The sequence below is a fragment of the Naegleria fowleri genome (genome assembly GCF_008403515.1).
Source record: "Naegleria fowleri strain ATCC 30894 chromosome Unknown tig4, whole genome shotgun sequence".
Classification (NCBI taxonomy): Eukaryota; Heterolobosea; class Eutetramitea; order Acrasida; family Naegleriidae; genus Naegleria; species Naegleria fowleri.
The window spans coordinates 707,186-726,567 of NW_025407936.1; the positions used below are offsets into that span (position 1 = coordinate 707,186).

Genomic DNA, 19,382 nt, shown 5'->3' on the forward strand with positions numbered 1-19,382 from the left:
ATGTTGGATTCATGGAGGTTTTTGATTGACCCAAAAAATGCACCTTTCAACAAATCCTTTACTCACTCTGCTGAGGAATTTGATTTCTTTTCTCTTGTTTCGGAATCATCCATCCCAGTCACCACCATCATCCCTACAAACTAAAATAATTCTCTTGTTTAATACAGACTCTATTCGAAGTATTATTGGACCTAAAAATTCACAAGAATTAACAACGGTGAGCATTCCTGAATCACCTCATCATTCTTCAACAAATAATAATAGGAAAATATCAGTTCGTTTCAATTCAATGACGAGTGATAAGAATATGATCGGACAAATCGACCAAAACTTATTATCTTTTATGAGCAATACATTACTTTCACATCCCATTCAAAGTATGGTAATATTGAGACGAGAAAAACCAGAATTGAAAAAAAGAATTGAAAAAATTGCCAAAATTCCAAAGAACACTCGTGATGATGAAGATCCAACAATATTTAGGTATGGTAAATCGAGAGCTGAAAGAGAATTCCTTGAAGAGAGATTTTAATAGATTTAAAATTCATGCAAAACAATTGATTTAGTAGAATGGAAAAAATCATGGATGGTTTTTTCATGAATTCTATTGAACTCTTTTGGTTCAAATTTTCGACGAAAGATGTGACACACCACTCAAAAGAATAGTCCAACCTTAATGCAAAAATACATTGAAGATTTGTGAATCATGTATTGAAATACTCTTTTTGGAATGAACATAATGACCATCATCCCTCCATAGAGTTGTACAATTATTTAATAATAAATTCCTCCTCCCATACAAACCATTTCAGGAAATTCTTTGACCTTCTTGTACAATACTGCCACTTGACCAGGTGCAATGGCTCTTGCTTTTTCTTCTTTTAACACAATTTTAAATTTATCATCATCCATTTTCTCAATAGAGCATGCAAATGGCTCTTTTTGGTTGTATCTCACTTTCACATAATAGTCATGTTCCAAAGGATTTGTAGACTCACACACTTGATTTGATTCAACATTACTTTCCAACCAATGACATTGTGAAATTGAAAATTCAGATTTCATCAATGAATAATGATCATTTCCAGGACATGCATATAATATATTGTTTTGAATATCCTTTTCACACACAAACCATTTATCTTTCATTCCAGATAATCCAATACCTTGTCCAATCGTATAAAATGATATGCCATCATGTTTTCCTAATATAGTTTCTTTATCCAATATGGAAACAATATTTCCAGGTGTAATATTGATATATTTGGATAAAAAATCTTTAAACTTTCGTTTTCCAATAAAACATATTCCAACACTGTCCTTTCTATTCCATAATTCATTTGGAAATTTGAAATAATCTCTTGCAAGTAAACGAACATGGTCTGTCTTTAGAAATCCGCCCAATGGAAATAAGCTTGAATCAAAGGCTTGTTTCTTGACAAAGGCTAAAAAATAACTTTGATCTTTGGAGTGATCAATGGCGCGCAGTAGATGTGCGGTGTTCCTGTTTTTGGTAAAATTATTGGCGGGAGTATGGCTATACCCAATTTGGGCATAATGTCCTGTAGCAATGTAATGAGCTCCACATCGTTCTTGTGCATACTTTAACATGGCATCAAATTTGATAAATTTGTTACAAAAGAGATCTGGATTTGGTGTTTGACCTTGGATATATCCATCTAATAATCTCTCAAATACATCATTCCAATATTCATCAATAAACTCTACTGGATGCATTCCATCACCGACAAGTGGTATGTTATACTTGTCACACATTGTTTTTACATCATTCCAGTCCTTGGTAAATGTACAAAATTGTTTTGATGGATCTTCTTCTGCAGAATCCCAATTCCTCATATGAAGAGCTAATACATTAAATCCAAATTCCTTTAAGAGACATGCAGTGAGTGAGCTATCCACACCACCACTCATTCCAACGACAATGGTTATGTTGTTTCTATGAATGGTTGATGATGGTTTTGTTTCAATGGTATGGTGGAGATGGTTTTGGTGATGGTTTTGATGATGGTTTTGGTAGTTCGAGTGAATTGTTTCAATCATATGATGGTGATTATTAGGATTGGTCTGTATAGATTGTTGTTTCTTGAATAAATAGTGTTGTTCAATTTGATGGCAATAATGTTCAAATTGACAAAGTAATTCTTGTGATAACTTTGAGGAGTGAGAATTGAATGTATGATCAACAACACCAAGATGATTGTTGTCAATCTCTGAATTTAGTAAGGAGGAGGAGGAGGAGGAGGATACCATTAATTTTCTGTTACGGTATGAAGAGGAGGAGGAGGAGGAGGTACAAAAAGTTGTTCTTGTCTTCTTGTTGGAATCTGTTGCTTGCTGAAAATTTTTGCTTTCATTGTCTTTCGGAAATGAATGGTTGATGTGCACATTAATGTGTGTGGAGGAGTTACTAGTAGTAGTATTCTTGTTGAAGGTGTTGTTGTTATCAGTGGTGGTGGTGGTGGTGGTGGTGTTGTTGATGGAATGAAAAGTTGAGAGCGTTGAATAATTTGGAGAACGATAGGTCGTTCTTATTGTAAAGTGGTGATTCACGCACTTGGAGAAAGAGTAGTGTCGTAAGAATATATCAACCGGTTGATGTGATGTTCTTCCTATTGTTGGCAGCAATGCTAATCGGAGCATTTTTAAATATATTGTTGTTGAACAACAAGAGAAGCAGAGGACCATCATGATAGGGATTCAAGACTCATGAAACAAGGCCAGTCAAAATGGGTGGTGTTGTAATTTGCAAGCACTCAAAAAAATGGCTAGACGTTTTCTTCTCCCTCTCTTTATCGGTACTGGTGGTGTTCTTTTTGGCTCCCACATTTTTTCAGGAAGCCCAAAGTCAGAAATGGCTGGTGTTATTTCTGACTCACCAATGTACAAGACATTAAAGAATTGTAAGTACAACCAAGAAGAAGAATATATTGAATCATGTTTTGTATGTTTCAACGTGTTCGTGGTTTTGGTTTCCTCTTCTTTGTCGTGATTCTTCAATTCTCCAGCTTACAAGGACATTTTATCTCAACTCGATGAATTGAAAAAGACCGGAAACACATTGGACAACCAATCTCAAGTTGTTGAGACTGTCTGCTCCAAGCAATTGGACCCTGGTGTTTGCAAGACTCTCATGAATGGAAATTATGAAAAATTCAAGGCTGGAACATTCTCCAATGACGATTTACTTCAGTTTGTTGCTCAACAAATTGCAAAAGATAGAAAGCAACATGGTGGTAGCGGTCATCATTAAACGGACTAACAATTACTACTATTGGGTGTTTTGATTACATTGCGTTTATGTTTTTATTATCTATAAATAATATTTATAATTAATTGGTTTATGATGGTGTTGGGTGTGATCACAATGTCATCGTTTCGACACACCAGCAGAATTCTTTCAGCGCATCTTCACGGTCAGAACATTTTCCAAACAAAAAATGCCTCAACACTCTTCCTCCTCTTCCTCCTCTTCCTCTAACACTGAAAATTCTAATGATGCTAATCGGGAATCCTTGAACTCTCCACTCGTGTCATCGAAAAAGCAAAAATCCATGCTTGACTATGTACACCATCATCACCAAGACAATGATCTCGATCACAAAAGAAAAAGAGAAGAAAATGATTCATGGATTGAAAAAATGCGAAAATTGGCTGACAGCTCTCAAACAACAACCAACAAAAACAACACCATCCATCAAGCACCCACTTCTCCACCTCCATTCAGAGTTAAACCTTCAAAAAGTTCTTCTTCTTCAAGTGAACAACATCATGCTGCCACTCCATCTCAGTATCACAAATCCTCTACACCTCCAACAAAAAGTAACTATTCTTCCAAAAAGAAAGTCATTGAGGGATGGAATTCCAATCATGTAAAACTTCCATGTCATGAAAATAATGTATATTTTCAAAACAATAGACAATTGTCGAAATGGTATCTAATCAAAACACTTTTACAACAAAAAATTAGAAATGTCAATGATCTCATTCAAGTGATACGTTCGATTAATTCAAGTTGGACATTCAATTCATCAACTTTTTCATCACTTCAAACACTCTTTGAAGATGTATATAATGAAAGTGAAAAAGAAAGATTTTTCAACAAAACATTACCTTGTATTCAATCTCTAGCTCTAGAATTACCTAATTTATTTGACAAATCCTCAATTCCACTTTTGAAACAACAATCGGATGCGATTGTTCATTTAAGTAGAAAACAAATATGTTGCCTTTTAGCACATGCATTATTTTGCACATTTCCAAGAAGAAATCAAACCAGTAATCCATCCGATGAATACTATTCCTATCCATCCATTAATTTTATTACACTTTTTAAGAAATCACCACTCACCAAACGGTTGATTTTCAAAAAGATGCCAAACAGCAGAAGCAACAGCACTAAGGATTCCATTTTTGATGATCAAAGTAATACGACGACATCGATGACAACAACAACATCGATGAACCACACCTCCTCTCGAATGATCACACCATCCAACCTCGTTAACGAGGATGAAGATTCCTTCCACATGCCTTCTCTTTCACCTGAAAATCAACATGAAGGATCCTTCATGATTGATGATCCCACTGCACCCTCTTCAGCATTGTTAACCAGTACAGAAACTGCAACAACCACTGAGAGTTCCACTACTACTGCTACTATTCTTAGCAATACCACCACTACAAATACCACCAATACCACCAATACCACCACAACCACCACTACTCTCTCATCGATGAAAACTGAAATTCGTGCCATGGTTGATTCTACTAATAATACTACTACAATGATCAGTAGTAACAATAATCATGATGAAAGAATGGTTCAGAGTTCTTCCTCTGATGATGCTAACATTTCTATTTCTTCATTGGAAGATGATGTATTGATTGATGGAGAATTATTGAGTCCATCAACTGTTGAAGAGGATCAACACTACGAAGAAACAAGTTTATTAATTGAAAAATTGAAAACAATCTTTCATTATTTCAACAAGATGAGTGATTACATGTCAGAGAATGATCCCATTCTTGATGAAATTGTATCCTTTGAAAGAAAAATTCTCTTAGATGATCCATGTGCTATGGAAAAGATTTGGAAAACAAGTTCACAAAAATTAATCCACAAATTGACGATCACAGATTGTGGTACCATTGAGGATGATTCTCCTCACACTTATGATTGTTGTCATGTGGACTTTGCTAATAAGGTAAGTTTTATTTTTCACACATTGATTCAACAACATTTGGTATCAAATCAACCATGTTACTTTTACTACTCTTGGTATCAACTTTTCGATTGTTGAATGATTCAACAACATTTGGTATCAACCATGTGTTACTTCTACTACTCTGGTCCATATAATACTTCTTCATTATGAAATTCACATCATCATCTACCACTCTCTTAGATGATTGGAGGAGGTGTACTTCACAATGGAGCTGTTCAAGAAGAAATTCGATTCTTAATCAACACAGAATGTATTGTGAGTCGATTGTTTACAGAAGAATTACAAGACAATGAATGTTTTCTCATCAAAAACTCTAAAAGATTTGCACGCTATGAAGGTTATTCCTATACGTATCGATTCATTGGAGATTATAATTCTTGTTATGAAAAATATTCACCTATTAACCATTCTCTATTGGCCATCGATGCTCTCAATTTCAATGCTCCTCCATTCAGGAGTCCCTTGGATCAATTCAAACCAAAACATATTTTGAGAGAAGTGAACAAGATTTATTGTGGATTTTTGGGATGTGAAAGTTCAATCATTGCAACGGGTAATTTAGGTAAGTATAGCACTTGTTGTGTTTCTATTTAAAGTAATTTTGTGTGTTGTATGCTCCATACGTGTTCATCTTTTTTGCAATGATGAATTCGATCCACCGTCATCACCACCACCAATGCTCAATATCGATGACACCACCATGATGATGATGATGATGATGGTAATTGATGCTCAATATCGATGACACCATCACTACCACCAACTCTACCAACTCCTCCATCACTACCATCACTACCTTCTTCTTTCCAACAGGCTGTGGAGCATTCAAAGGAGATTTCCAACTCAAATTCCTTTGCCAGCTCATTGCTGCTTCACAAGCCTCCTTTTATCACAACAATAAGGACAATTATGAGTTGATGTATTTCACATTCTTTGATAAGGAATTGGCTCAAAAACTTAAAACAATGCATCACCTATTGGTTCAACTGGAAGTCACTGTGTCTGAACTTTATAATTTGATGGTCAAATATTGGACCGATAAGAAGGACCCTTCACATTCTGTTTTTGATTATATTGTGAGTGAGTTGGTTGGTTGTTGAAAGACAATGATCCTATTGGTGATGAACTTGGGAAGAATCTAGATAGAGGTCCTCAGATCTGATGACCATCACACCTGTGCTCACTCTTCGGATCTGATGAGGTGAGGCCTTAAAAGCAATTGCTCCTCAAGTGTGAGCCTTTTTAAGGGAAAACAAAACAACCCGAGACCAAATTCGGAGAAGAGAGCTTTCTTGGTCTGTCGAGAGAGATGTTGTTGCATCAATTTCTTGAGAGAAACATGACAGCGTTTGTGGTTTGTTGTTGTTCTCAAAGAAGTCTCATCTCGAAAAGTTGGTCTTTGCCTCCGTATCTCTTTCACCTCTTGTTTGGTTATGAGTGATGCTTTATTGTAATATTTTATCAAAAAAAAGTGACGTGATGCAAGCTTTCATTGTGTCAACGTCGGGTTGTTTTGGATTGCGAACAATAAAGGAAGGCTTGAAAGGCCTTGTTTTCGAGTTACAGACTGTACGAATTTCATGATGGATCCGTGAAGAACACTTGTTGCGCAAAATAAGTAAAACCAAAAAAAACTCAACAAAACTTCTCGCTCTCCCTTCAGATTTTCCACAAGAGGTGTTTTGTCAACCACACGTACACACAATTCGCGTCGACCGAGATGCAGCCGCCACAACCATCAAACAACCCTTCTCTTCCACCATCATCACAACAACAAGACTCACCACAAGCTGAAAAAGCTGAAAGCAAGCCTTTCACACCTTTGAGTACGTCCACGAGTGTTCATTCTTCTACTGATCATCCTTCAAGTCCATTCATCAACACTATGGATCCAATCACTCTTCCATCCATTGTTCCAGAAAACAACAACAAGAAGGATGACAAACCACCTCTGGTTCCTCCATTCAGTCATTCTTCCATGAGCCAAGAAGAAAATCATCAATCTAACACCATTACCAAGATGGAAGAATCATCATCAAACAATCATCATCCAACATCAAATTCTTCGCACCTTTCAACGACCGCACCAACCATCCCAACATCATCATCATCCATAACAACAAATAACAACAATGATGTAACCACTACTAGCACACCATCAACCCAAGGATTAGCCTCTCCACCACAACAACCCTATCATAGACCTATTGCCAAAAGTTTTAAGAGTCCTCCACCCTCTGATTTCTTCGTAAATATTGCTGCAAATTTAAGTTATTCAGCTATTGCTCAATACTTTCGATTACCTCTTCATGAGGCTTGTGTGTTCTTGCACGTCGATGAGTCCTCTCTCAAGAAGAGATGCCGAGAACTTGGTATCAGAAGGTAAGTAATGATGATGATCATCATCATGTTGTTGTTGGATTTCGAAACCTGTTTTCCATACATGTATTATGTGATGATGAAACCAAATTTGACCATCGATGACGTGATACGATGACAACTTCGGTGGAATATATTCTGGAATGAACCTTGTTCTTGTTCGATCACGATGCTGTTCATATGGCGTATTATTTGGTGGTGTGTGGTGGATCTAATGTCGTCGTCGTCGTCGTCGTCGTCTTCTTCTTCATGTTGTTTCAATTCTTCTTCTTATAGATGGCCATACAGAAAGAGAGGCATTGCTAAATCCAACAACAACAATAACAACTCGAATGGTAATAACAACAACTCGTTCAATACCAACAATGGAAACATGCAATCAAATCCTCAGAACACAGAAGAAGATTCAGAATCGTTGTTTTCATGTTTTCAATTACACAAGAAGGTATCCATCAAACATTCATCCTCCTATTCGCATCATCATCAAAATAACAACCCTACGACCTTCCATCCAAAATCGAGTGATGAAGCTGTAGCTGCTGAAGTGTTAGGTGCTATGTGCATCTCCTCTTCTCAAAGCTCACCTTCCATACACCAGAATTTGTCTTCACCAAAACCAAATGGTCCAATGATCATGTCATGTCAGCAGCAACACAACTCCAATTACTATCCGATGATGCCACCACCACCACCACAACAGCACATGGCTTGTTCCTATGGTGGTCCTCCTCCTCCCTCGTTCACACCTCATGCGTATGATACGTGCAATCGAACCATCACGGTACCACCACCACCTCCAATAATGGGCAACAATCATCAAATACCAACTACTCAACAACCTCCTTATCAGAATGGTTCCTATTGTAGTAATGCACCACCACCACCATCACTCTCAATACCTCCTCCACCATTACCACCTTATTCTCACCACTACCAACACTATCAGGGAACGAATGGAGGCACATTCACAACAAACCCACCACCACCTCAACTGCATCATCAGGTTGTATCGACTTGTGCAGCGACTCCAATTCAAACACAACCGAATGGTGGTGGAACTCCACAACAAGTTGTGAATTCACAATCGTCTGGTGGTGGTGGTGGTGGTGTTGTTGCTAGTTCTGAGACTCAACAACAGGGTATTGTTCTTGCTTCAGGAAGTGTCATGGTGAATCATAATAACAATCCATCACAACCATCATCTACACAACAGCATCCGTTGTACTATCCTCAACAGCAGCAGTCTCCACCAGGAGTGATGGGTGGCATTAACTATGGACCATATCCATCACCGCCACATTCATTACCTCCTCATAATAATGGATATGGCTACCACTATCCACCACCATATCCACCAACAACTCATGAAAATTCGACACAGCAACCCAACCATGGTGCCTCTGCTCAGCCACAACAAGTGTCCTATCCACCTGTGATGGTACCTCAACCACCACCACCATATTCACAGCCTCACCCTCAACACCAGCAGAACTATATGCCACCACCACAATCGTCATTGCCTCAACCACAGAATGAAAAGGTGATTCATGAAGACTCGTCAAATACTAATACCAATGGAGGAATGCAACCATCAGCAACAACAACAACAAATCAATCTACTTCCTCTTCTGTGAATAATAGTACTAATAGTGCCACCCCTAGCAATGCATCAAGTGGCAACCATGCAACGACCACTCCCATTGCTACAAATTCAAACACAACCACCGCAACAGCACTATCGACTCCAGCAACAAGTACTACTAATGGCTCAGCCACTCACACCATGGTGTCAACAAGTTGTTCATATCCTCCTCAACCATTGCAAACCTATGGACCACCACCACCCTCTCATTATGGATACTATTATGATCCTTATCGATCAACACCACCAACTCAATACCAACCACAACCAGGAATGTATCCATATCCTCCACAGCCACAACAGAGCACTAATGGTGGAGTGACACTTCAACCAGGAATGTATCCATATCCTCCTTCTCAACAACAACAACACTATTCGAATGGATATCCACCTCAAAGTTACCCAATGAATATGAATGGAGGTGTCAATACACCAACAATGGATGGTCCGACCTATCCATATTCACATCAGCAATATGGAGGTTATTCTCAAGTGCCACCACCACCACCACCACATCATTCATTCACGAATGCTCCTTATGGTCCTCCTCCTTCTCACTCACAACCACCGTTCATGACAGCTTCCTCCTCTTGGAATAATTATTTACAGCCTACTTGCTTACAAGGTACCACAACTCCAGCAACTGGTACCGCAACTACTACTACTGCTAATACAAGTGGCAGTGGTATCGCAAGTACTACTACTACTACCACTTTGAGTGCCAATAATAGTAATAATGGACAATCACCACCTTTGGTTGCACTCAATAGTGTTGATTCACACGTGCATGGTGTTGTTGGTGTTATTCAACCTTGCCGAACAATTGCAAGTTGTGGAACCAGTGGAGGATCATCTTCTTCTGGTGGAAGTAATAATGGAGATGTGACATCATCGACCTCACCTCAGCCTCCATCATCATCATCAGGACGAACCAAGATGATTTACGAACGTCAAAAGAAAATCATTCAACCAGTGAGGACTTATCAAGCAGAGACTGGTGTGGATTCATCTTCACCATTGACCAAACGAGATCGATCTGAGGAAGTTGAATCACCGATTGCCACAAAGAAGGTTACTTATTCTCAACCTTGTGCCTCAAGCACTTCCAATGTTGTTGCTTCTACCAATGTCAATACCACAGCAACATCAGTGACTGTCGATCAAAAGTAGGAATGTTTTTGTAATATGCTGAGAGAGATTCCATCAAAACTATTAAGAACAACAATTTTGTTATCCCCAACGAATATTTATATCTATTCATTCATACACAAAATAAACTTTTATTGAACAAACTTGTAAAAAGTGGATGGAAAGTAACACCCTCACTTCCATTCTGCTGGTTATTCCTCTTATTTGGACTGCTGGTCCAAATAAACCATAAAATCCTGAGCTTGAAAAAAATGCGTTTTCTTGTTTTTGCTTCGTCTCTGTATTTATACCTTCTGGCTGCTTTTGGTTGTTTGATCTCATGGATGTACCTTGTTAATGAGGAACCATGGTTAATCGATGAAAAGAGTAATAGAGAAATTTTAGGAGTTACATCGGATATTTCCATGGATCATTATTTTGAATCATTGCGATCATCATTGTCATCATCATCTCACGTGGGTCAATCCATCAAGGCACTACTACGAGCACATTATCAATTTTCATGCCTTGTTTTTCTTCTCTCAAGTGTTTTAATTTTATTAATTGTGTTTTTTGCTACTCGGAATCGAATGTTGACGTTACTTACACACATGGCTCTCGGTGTTTGGCTTATTGCCTTTGGGTTTGTCATGAAACCAATGAATGCAGGAGGTTCATATCATGCCAAAATTTATTGGGTGGCCGTAGCATCTAATATTGTTGGTACCATTCTATATATTTTGCATTTAACAACTTCGAGTAGTAAGAAGAGAAATCAGACCACACCAACCATAACACCAACGACTCCAACCACCGACAAAAAGACAGAATAAAGTGATTGGCATGAAAAAGTCAATCTGAATAAAAGTGTGAGCAAGTATCTTCCATAAACTCAAACATTTCTTGTTCTCCTATCATTAATCTCTTTTATTTATCTATTAGAATTTTTATATCAACAGGAAGCCGACATAGCTCAGTTGGGAGAGCGTAAGACTGAAGATCTTAAGGTCCCTGGTTCGATCCCTGGTGTCGGCATAATTTTTTGCTTTTTATTCCTTCGTCATTCATGCACATCAGGAAAATGTAGGCATGGTGATGTATGATATAACATGCGCATAGATTAGTATCGACTCGAGTTAATCTGTGGAAGAAAGAGTGAACGAGATCTTTTAAAAAGACGAATTCGACTCGGCAAATTGCCATGCTCGAAAAAAATGAATCAACTTGAGAGCAATAATTGTCCCAAATTTAAGGTGGAATGCTCTCTCCGAACTCTGTCAAAAAACAATGTGGACATCTCCAAAAAGAAACACAATGGACCTATCTATTGCATTAAATTTAGTAATGGAAATGGACAATACTGTATGAGTGCCGGAGGAGACAAAATAATTAAATTATTTAATCCTTTTAAATCATTTTTTGTACTGAAAGAATATAAAGGTCATGGATATGAAGTATTTGATTTGGATATGTATGTAGCCCATACATAATGCCATTATTTTATAATTCTTATCGGATGATGAGGACTTAATTATATTAAAAAATATGCTTTGATTCATAGATCAACGGACAACAATTTCTTTGTGAGTGCCAGTGGAGATAAATCTGTATTCTTATGGGATATTTCAACAGGAGAAGTAAAGAGAAGATTTAAAGAGCATAAAGGAGTATGTACTACAATTGTTGTTAAGAATTCGATCAAGACAAATCAATGATGATTATTCACAGAAAGTGAATTGTGTCAAATATAGCAACAATAATGAAGTGGTAATTTCAGGTTCATATGATAGAACAATGAAAATATGGGACATGCGATCCTCATCATTCAAATCCATTCAGACTATGAACGATTTTCAAGATAGTGTTTCTAGCATTGCATGCTCTGATACAAGCATTTTGGCAGGATGCGTTGATGGCACAGTTCATAATTATGACATTAGAATGGGAAAACTAAAAGTAGATCATATGGGAGCAAGTAGTATTGGTCATGTTTCATTCACCAGCGATTTTTTGTGTTATTTATGTAGTTCATTAGATTCCACAATTTCAATGGTAGAAGTAAGCAGTGGAAATATATTAAGAGTGTTTAAGGGACACCAAAACGAAAAGTATCAAATCAAACATACACTTTCGAACAATGACAAGTATGTGTTGAGTGGTGATGAGAGAGGAAGGATCTTTCGATGGGATTTAACCACTGAAGCATGTGAGGAAGTTATTGATCCTGATTACCTCCTTACATCGTCCACCAATGCATCAAGTGGCATTGACGAAATTATTTCTATTGACTATCATCCAACAGGTAGGTTATACAGACAATTTGGTACACGTTATAGTTGATTCGAATCATGCATATCACATTGTCTTTAGATGATTATTTTATTACAGGTTCAGTCAATGCAGAAATTGCTCTTTGGAACAAAAGTAACTCAATTAATTAAACCTGTTAATTTGCTACATGTTGAAATAATGTATCTTTGCATGGCTTCTCTAAATCTTGTTTTGTAATGTTTTGGAGAAATGACTGTGGGGACTTTAGATTTGTTACTAATAATTCCTGCAGACTTTACCCAAGTTTCTAATTGTTTGTCCCATGTATATTGTCTCACATAGTCAATAATTCCAACAATTAATTCTCCATTGTCTTCATCAATACCCACTAACAAACTGTAGTCCATAATGTTATGTTTGCTCAAGAACAGAGTGTCATTGAATACACTCAAAGTGAGTAAAGATTTAAATGACTCTCTTGTAATCAGTGGAGATCCATTATAAATAACTGAATGAAAGAAATTTAGAATCAACATCCATCATTGCATGAACTTACATTCCAATAAGTTTTCATCCATCAACACTGCGCCTTCTGTCTTTTGATATCTATTCCTAATAGATCCCTTTAAATCAAAAGTTCTAGATATAACTCGATTATAAAACAGATTATCCATAACAATGATATCCTTTTTCACAGATTTTCCCTTTTCATAATAACTCAATCTAAACACTCCCAAAATTTTACACAAAACACTTGGTAATTCTTGGAAAAGTGAGCTTGCGATATATTCAAAATAAGCATGTCCAATTTCTAAAAAGCTCAATAATTCAACACGAGAGTTCACCTCCTTGAGAACATACTTGGAATCCCATGTCTTTGTAAATGATGAACCTGATTTACCTCCTGTTGTATTCCATTTCACACAACGCACAAGAGAATGAATAAACGAATCATCACCACCACAATATGCTTTTCTTAAAGCAAGAAATTGTTTAGCAAAGAAGCAAGTACAGCTGAATTTCGTCTTATTCTTTGATCGATTCGACATGGATGTAGATGAATTGTTGAATGGAATTTCACCATTAAGGAGAGTCACCTTATTTCCAGAGTTTGAATTTGAAGTATCTGAGAATGAAAATTTGTAATGATTCTTTTCTTTTGATTTCAAAACTATTTCAATATCTTCATGCTCTGAATTGGAACGAATGACCTTGTCATAATCTGTTGAACTCAGAGTGTATGCGATAATAGTGGATGGTTCATCATTGTATACAATAACATTTGCATTTGTACTTCCAGATGGTAAAAACAAGTGAGCTGAAATTCCATCAATGATCGCTGGAAGTTTCACTGGTTTCAATTGAAGTTGATCAAAAATAGTGGATTGTTTGTTTTGATTTCTAAATGGTAAGAAACTAAAACCTTTTTGTGATCGACTTGAGGAAGGTAGAGGAGATGTATCATCGGATGAAGTGTTGTTGGAGGTGTTGGTGGTGGTGATTCCAGTCGTACCACTCGTGTTGTTGCCTGTGTTGACACAAAGTAGAGTATTGCTCTTATGGTGTTGGTGGTGGTTGAATTCTGTGAGTGAGGAATGATTCTCCATATTGTTTCTTAGTGTCGGATCGATGCCATCTAAACTCAAGGGTTCCATCGGTAGCAAAGTGGATGGCGTTGTTGCAGTTATAGTGGATTCACTGTCACTATTAGAACTCATGGAAGAAAGAGTGATGGAAGTTAGGAAAGTGTTTCGTTTGAGAATGACCTGAATGAGTGGTTTGGTGTTGTTGTCTTGTTGAACTGAATCATTAATAATAAATTCCACACTAATATATCGAGGAGATGTGACAATAGAAGAGGAGAGATGACCCGAGTGGTTATGACTACCATGGGTTGCAGATGAACTTTCAGAATGTTGTAACAGACTATCCTTCACAACAGGTTTTGGTTTTGTCATGGCTGTTTTCATTGAATTCATTGTCGTGGTTGATGCTGAGACGGACGACATTGAATTTGCACTAGCAACACCACTCGTATTTGAGGATGGAGCTTTTAGAATTCCAAATTTGGCAAATAATTCAATGATCATATCATTCCAACTGATCGTTGAAATGTAAACATTTCTAATAAAATCGTTGAGAGTATAAATGTTTTGCTTTTGCTTAATAGTGCTCAGAGAGGACCACAAAACAATTTGTTGATTTTTGATCTGTTCTCCAATTTCATGAAATTGCTCGATTTGTTCTTCACTTAACAATGAAAAGTTGCTTTCAATTTCAAAAACGAGTTGCATAAAATCTGCAAAAAGAATATTACATGCATCTTCAACATTTTGAACCATAATGTTAAATTGAGACGCTTGATACTTTTCATCATAAACCGCTCTATTTCCTGGAAATACAATATCATATATTTTAACAGGTTTGTACTCGAATTTTGCAATAATATCATTATATGCAAAGTATCTAATATGATCATGATGTACGCTATGATTGCATCCTCCTGTTCTGCATCTGAGAGTACTATTATAAAAGGTGCTTTCTAAGAATTTTCCAAATGAATACTTGTACGCACTTTCAGACATGGGAATGACTGGAGTAACATATCTTTCACACACTTTGCAATAATTCCACATGGCAATACCTTCATCACTTGATGAAATAATTTGTGGAGATTTTTCAACAGTGAGAATAATCTTTCCATCTCCATGTGTATACATTCGAGTTGTGTTCATATAATTCAAAATATTGTTGGGATTGAAACATTTCAATTCCAAGAATTTACCCAAAGGCATGTCATTGTCTGTGTAATATGCAATGACTACTGTTTCTGGATTTGCTAATGATTGAGTTTCAGTGATGAGAGAGGATGAAGAGAGAAGTAATTTGGGATCTACTTTTGGATGTTTTGTGAAGAGCACAATTATGTTCTGATGAACATAGGGTGTTAAGATGTCTCCAAAGATGGCCAATTCCGTTTCTGTGTAGTGATCTTCCACATTGACTTGTGAGTCTCCATGTTGTTGTTCATGAACATCGTATGCAGACGACAACGGCATTGTTGATTCCGAGTAATTGTATCTCGAATGTTGTAGTTTCTCTCGAGTGGGATTTACAATTCCAAGTTTGGCAAGGTCCAAATCTTCTAATTTCAATGAAAATTTGACATTGGGAGAGGCAGACAAAATATATGGCGAATTGGTGATATAGGGCGCATGATCAATTCTCAAAGTTCCACACTCATCAAAGAAGAATTCTGTTTCTAATTTCAAGTTATACGCCACATAAACAGCAAATTTGAAAATGGGTTTCACTAATTCGAGCTCTTTTTCATTCTCTCCTCTTAAAACAACGGTGCTTTGAGCATCTGAATATTTACCACAAACAATAAATAAATTCTTATCTCCAATGCGTTTCATGTAGGCATGAGTGCATTGAGGTGGTGGTGTTTGATTTAGGTTCATGTGGAGAATGGATTGATCATATTCATCAATAGAGGACAAAATTGGATATCCTGTACATCGTGAAATTCTTTCCAAGACTTTGCGTTTCACATTTACAACCACGGAAATGCCTTTGGATAGTAGTAATTCTTTTGCAAATCGACTCACTGATTTTTCAACAAAAACTAAATCAGGTTTCTTTTCTGCAATCTTTTCAACCAAAAGTTTCAAAAATTCTTCTTCTTGACTAATGAGAATATCCATAGAAGTCATACTTTGAGTTTCTGCTTTGTGGTATTGATACGCAATGGGACAACTAAGAATTAAGATTTTTGGATTTTTCAAATTTGTTTTCATACGTTTGTGAACTACATTCTTTGAAAATACGACACCTCCATCAACATATTCAGATTTTGACATGTTACTTCCTAACACTTTCTTCACTTTCAAATAGTGTCTAATATCCATTTTATCTCCTCTCAAAGTATTAGGATTTAAAGAGTTCACAGTTCTGAGGGCTAATCCTACAATGACTTCTTCCCATTTGGGATCAATTGGTGGTGGAGGTGTTGTAAGAGATGGAGAAACGGTAGTGCCATTGACGGTATCGATTGAAGAATCAGTAGTAGATGATAACCACATGGCATTTTCTCTTTGGATTAATTGAGAAACAATCGCCTTAAGGTGTTTTTGAGAGACTTCTTCAAGAGAATTCAAATGTTCATCAAAACCTTGCTCAAATTCTTCTCCTGAAATAATTTTAAAAGGTACTGTTCCATCCATTCCACTGTTGGGATGATTGTCTGTTTCTTCACTTGCTGCTGCAATTGCAAAATCATTATTACTCATCAAGAGTGAGTCGTCAAAGATCGTAGTTGGATTGAGTGAATTGGTATTAATTCTCATCCGTATGGAATCATTGTTTTCCTCTTCATCATCATCACTACTGGAAGCATCATTTGGAGATGTATTACCATTCTCACCTTTGGGCACTTTATCATGATTTTCCTGATAATCGTCATCTAGATCAGCTTCAAGATCTTCAGCAATACCTTTTGAACCAAATTCATCAATGCTTGAAAAGAAGGATGTAAAAGATTTGTGTGGAGCCATAGCGCCACCAGATGGGGATGCAGTAGTTGTGAGTGATCCTAACTGACCTGTGGAATTTGTTATGGGTGGAGTAGGTGTAGAATTTGATAGATTATTGGCTTGAGTGCTCGTGTTCAATGCAGTTGATGTTGAAGAGAAACTACTGATAGCAGCAGAAGCAGCAGCAGTGGATTGAGTGTTTGAGGTTCCTCCTCCACCACCCAATATTTGAGAGAGATTTTGTGACTGGCCCACCAAATTATTACAATAATTACACACTCTCATTTTTCCAGTATATCCCCATTTTTTACCTAAATGAATCCATCATAATTTTTTGAATCATTGTTTCAATCTTCTTCACTTACCATCAATAAAGTAATCAGAGCATTTCCAACAAAATATTTGTCCACAAATTCTACAATGATGTTTTCTTTTAAAAACACTAAAAGGAGTTAAACATTCATAACAATTAGTGACACGATCATCTGGCATCCAAAACTGTCTTCCACTTGACTTTCTCTGAAGCGTGTTGGCAATGAAATTTCGAAGCCCTTTTTCACGACCAGCATGATGACTCATCTCAGGAGTACCACCGCTACTACAATTGTAATAAGGTTGCGTATAAGGAGTATTTGGTGTGTTGTTATTGGATGAAGGTTGAGTTGGAATTGAGGGTGATTGAGAATTGTTTTCGAAATTTGATTGTTGAGTGTATTGGTTTGGCAAATTCTGTTTTCTTGGTGAATCTATTGGAGTACTTGTCACCTTATCTTGTTTAACGATTGGAATTATCAATGGAGATGGTTCAGGATTTTCTGTTGTCTCTGGAATTGTAAATAGCTCAGGATGAGATTTGGATCTGTTCATCCATGAATCTTGTGCTGTGTTATGTCTTCCTTGTAGATCAACCCTATTTTCCATTTTTAGAAGTTCTTTCTTGTTCACAAGAGAAAATCCAACATAGGATGAACCACCATTTTCGCTTTCGACTAGACCAGAATTGTCTTTTGAGATAGACATTGATCGTTTTTTTGTGCTAATGATACTATCAATATTCTTTAGATCCAAATGTTTCAATTGTGGGTTTTCAAGATATGAATGATTTTTAGAATGATTTAGAGAATCAATGGGAGGAGTATCAAAGGTTACTCTTGTTGACGGTAATTGTTCTTCATGATTATTTGTAGTAGTAATATTAGGACTTGACTTGAGTAATTGTTGGTGTGGAATTTGTTTATCAAAATTTGTGATGTTGTTATTATTGAAATTATTTGCTGTCTTGTACTCCTCTAAAATTTCGGAATTGGTCATGGACTTGATGAACGAAGAAGAAGTCTTCTTTTTCGACTTTTTTATAGGAACTTCATCACTCAACTTTAACGGGTTGCTACTAACATATAAATACAGAGATTGATTGGATGGATTTTCATAAAAGAAATAATTATTGTCAGACGATGATAAATTATTGGAAACCACATGATTCAATGTGGCTGATGATGAAGTGTTGTTTGGATTGTTTTGAGGATTATTAAATATTTTGGAGAGGAAAGATGAAATGTTTTGTCCTCCGTGAGCATTCGTGGTGAATTCCACGAGTTTAGGCTTTGCACTATCAAACGCCGGAATGAAGGAAGTGGTTGAAAAATTAGAAACAGATCTGTAATGCCTTGTTGTTGCAGAAGAAGAATCAACATCAGATCGTGGTGTATGTGAATGTGTGGATTGTGGAGTGATGAATGGTGGTGGTTGAGATCTCGCCGTGGTCTCTCCGTTGTTACTGTTGGGAGGGAGAGTTGAAGGAGACATTTTTTTTTATTTCACTGTCCATGCGTTTATTTGTTCGAAAATTCAAACGTTATTCATGGCTGTGTGTGCAATTAGTACAGTTAAAGGTGGTTCATGTCATCAAAGTTAGTGTAATTATTGTTGTAAATTTCAATTATTGTTTGTCATCAAGGTGAGTTGAAGGAGACATTTTTTCGGAGTTTGGAAATATCTTGTCCTCCGCTAAGAAGGGTCAAGCCTGGGCACTAAGGTTTTTGTCAAGCCTCATCCATTGAAAACAGTGTAAATGAACTGGATTGGTCGACCGGTCAATCAAGATGCTCCTGCTGCTTTTAACAATCAAAACATGTAAAGGATTCTCAACATTCAAGAGCGTGAATCCCCTCGACGTCGAGC

General features: G+C 36.9%; 8 protein-coding genes across 8 annotated transcripts; 6 read left to right on the plus strand and 2 right to left on the minus strand.

Moving 5' to 3' along the window:
- Positions 1-37: 37 nt before the first annotated feature.
- Positions 38-532, plus strand: FDP41_007892 (uncharacterized protein; the record flags this gene model as incomplete). The annotated part of the gene is made up of 1 exon (XM_044711686.1): positions 38-532. One exon carries the CDS (start codon positions 38-40, stop codon positions 530-532), a length of 495 nt encoding a protein of 164 aa, XP_044568690.1.
- A 242-nt stretch (positions 533-774) lies between these two features.
- Positions 775-2,661, minus strand: FDP41_007893 (uncharacterized protein; the record flags this gene model as incomplete). Its single annotated transcript, XM_044711687.1, has 1 exon — positions 775-2,661. One exon carries the CDS (start codon positions 2,659-2,661, stop codon positions 775-777), a length of 1,887 nt encoding a protein of 628 aa, XP_044568691.1.
- A 121-nt stretch (positions 2,662-2,782) lies between these two features.
- Positions 2,783-3,271, plus strand: FDP41_007894 (uncharacterized protein; the record flags this gene model as incomplete). Its single annotated transcript, XM_044711688.1, has 2 exons — positions 2,783-2,921; positions 3,027-3,271. 2 exons carry the CDS (start codon positions 2,783-2,785, stop codon positions 3,269-3,271), a joined length of 384 nt encoding a protein of 127 aa, XP_044568692.1.
- Positions 3,272-3,458: 187 nt separating this feature from the next.
- FDP41_007895 (uncharacterized protein) lies at positions 3,459-6,346 on the plus strand (the record flags this gene model as incomplete). Its single annotated transcript, XM_044711689.1, has 3 exons — positions 3,459-5,225; positions 5,427-5,808; positions 6,060-6,346. 3 exons carry the CDS (start codon positions 3,459-3,461, stop codon positions 6,344-6,346), a joined length of 2,436 nt encoding a protein of 811 aa, XP_044568693.1.
- A 620-nt stretch (positions 6,347-6,966) lies between these two features.
- FDP41_007896 (uncharacterized protein) lies at positions 6,967-10,437 on the plus strand (the record flags this gene model as incomplete). Its single annotated transcript, XM_044711690.1, has 2 exons — positions 6,967-7,628; positions 7,902-10,437. The coding sequence occupies 2 exons, from the start codon at positions 6,967-6,969 to the stop codon at positions 10,435-10,437; spliced, it is 3,198 nt and encodes a 1,065-aa protein (XP_044568694.1).
- A 230-nt stretch (positions 10,438-10,667) lies between these two features.
- FDP41_007897 (uncharacterized protein) lies at positions 10,668-11,228 on the plus strand (the record flags this gene model as incomplete). The annotated part of the gene is made up of 1 exon (XM_044711691.1): positions 10,668-11,228. The coding sequence occupies one exon, from the start codon at positions 10,668-10,670 to the stop codon at positions 11,226-11,228; it is 561 nt and encodes a 186-aa protein (XP_044568695.1).
- Positions 11,229-11,609: 381 nt separating this feature from the next.
- Positions 11,610-12,735, plus strand: FDP41_007898 (uncharacterized protein; the record flags this gene model as incomplete). The annotated part of the gene is made up of 3 exons (XM_044711692.1): positions 11,610-11,866; positions 11,957-12,062; positions 12,124-12,735. 3 exons carry the CDS (start codon positions 11,610-11,612, stop codon positions 12,733-12,735), a joined length of 975 nt encoding a protein of 324 aa, XP_044568696.1.
- Positions 12,736-12,824: 89 nt separating this feature from the next.
- FDP41_007899 (uncharacterized protein) lies at positions 12,825-19,007 on the minus strand (the record flags this gene model as incomplete). Its single annotated transcript, XM_044711693.1, has 3 exons — positions 12,825-13,174; positions 13,223-17,512; positions 17,567-19,007. The coding sequence occupies 3 exons, from the start codon at positions 19,005-19,007 to the stop codon at positions 12,825-12,827; spliced, it is 6,081 nt and encodes a 2,026-aa protein (XP_044568697.1).
- Between the last annotated feature and the right edge of the window lie 375 nt (positions 19,008-19,382).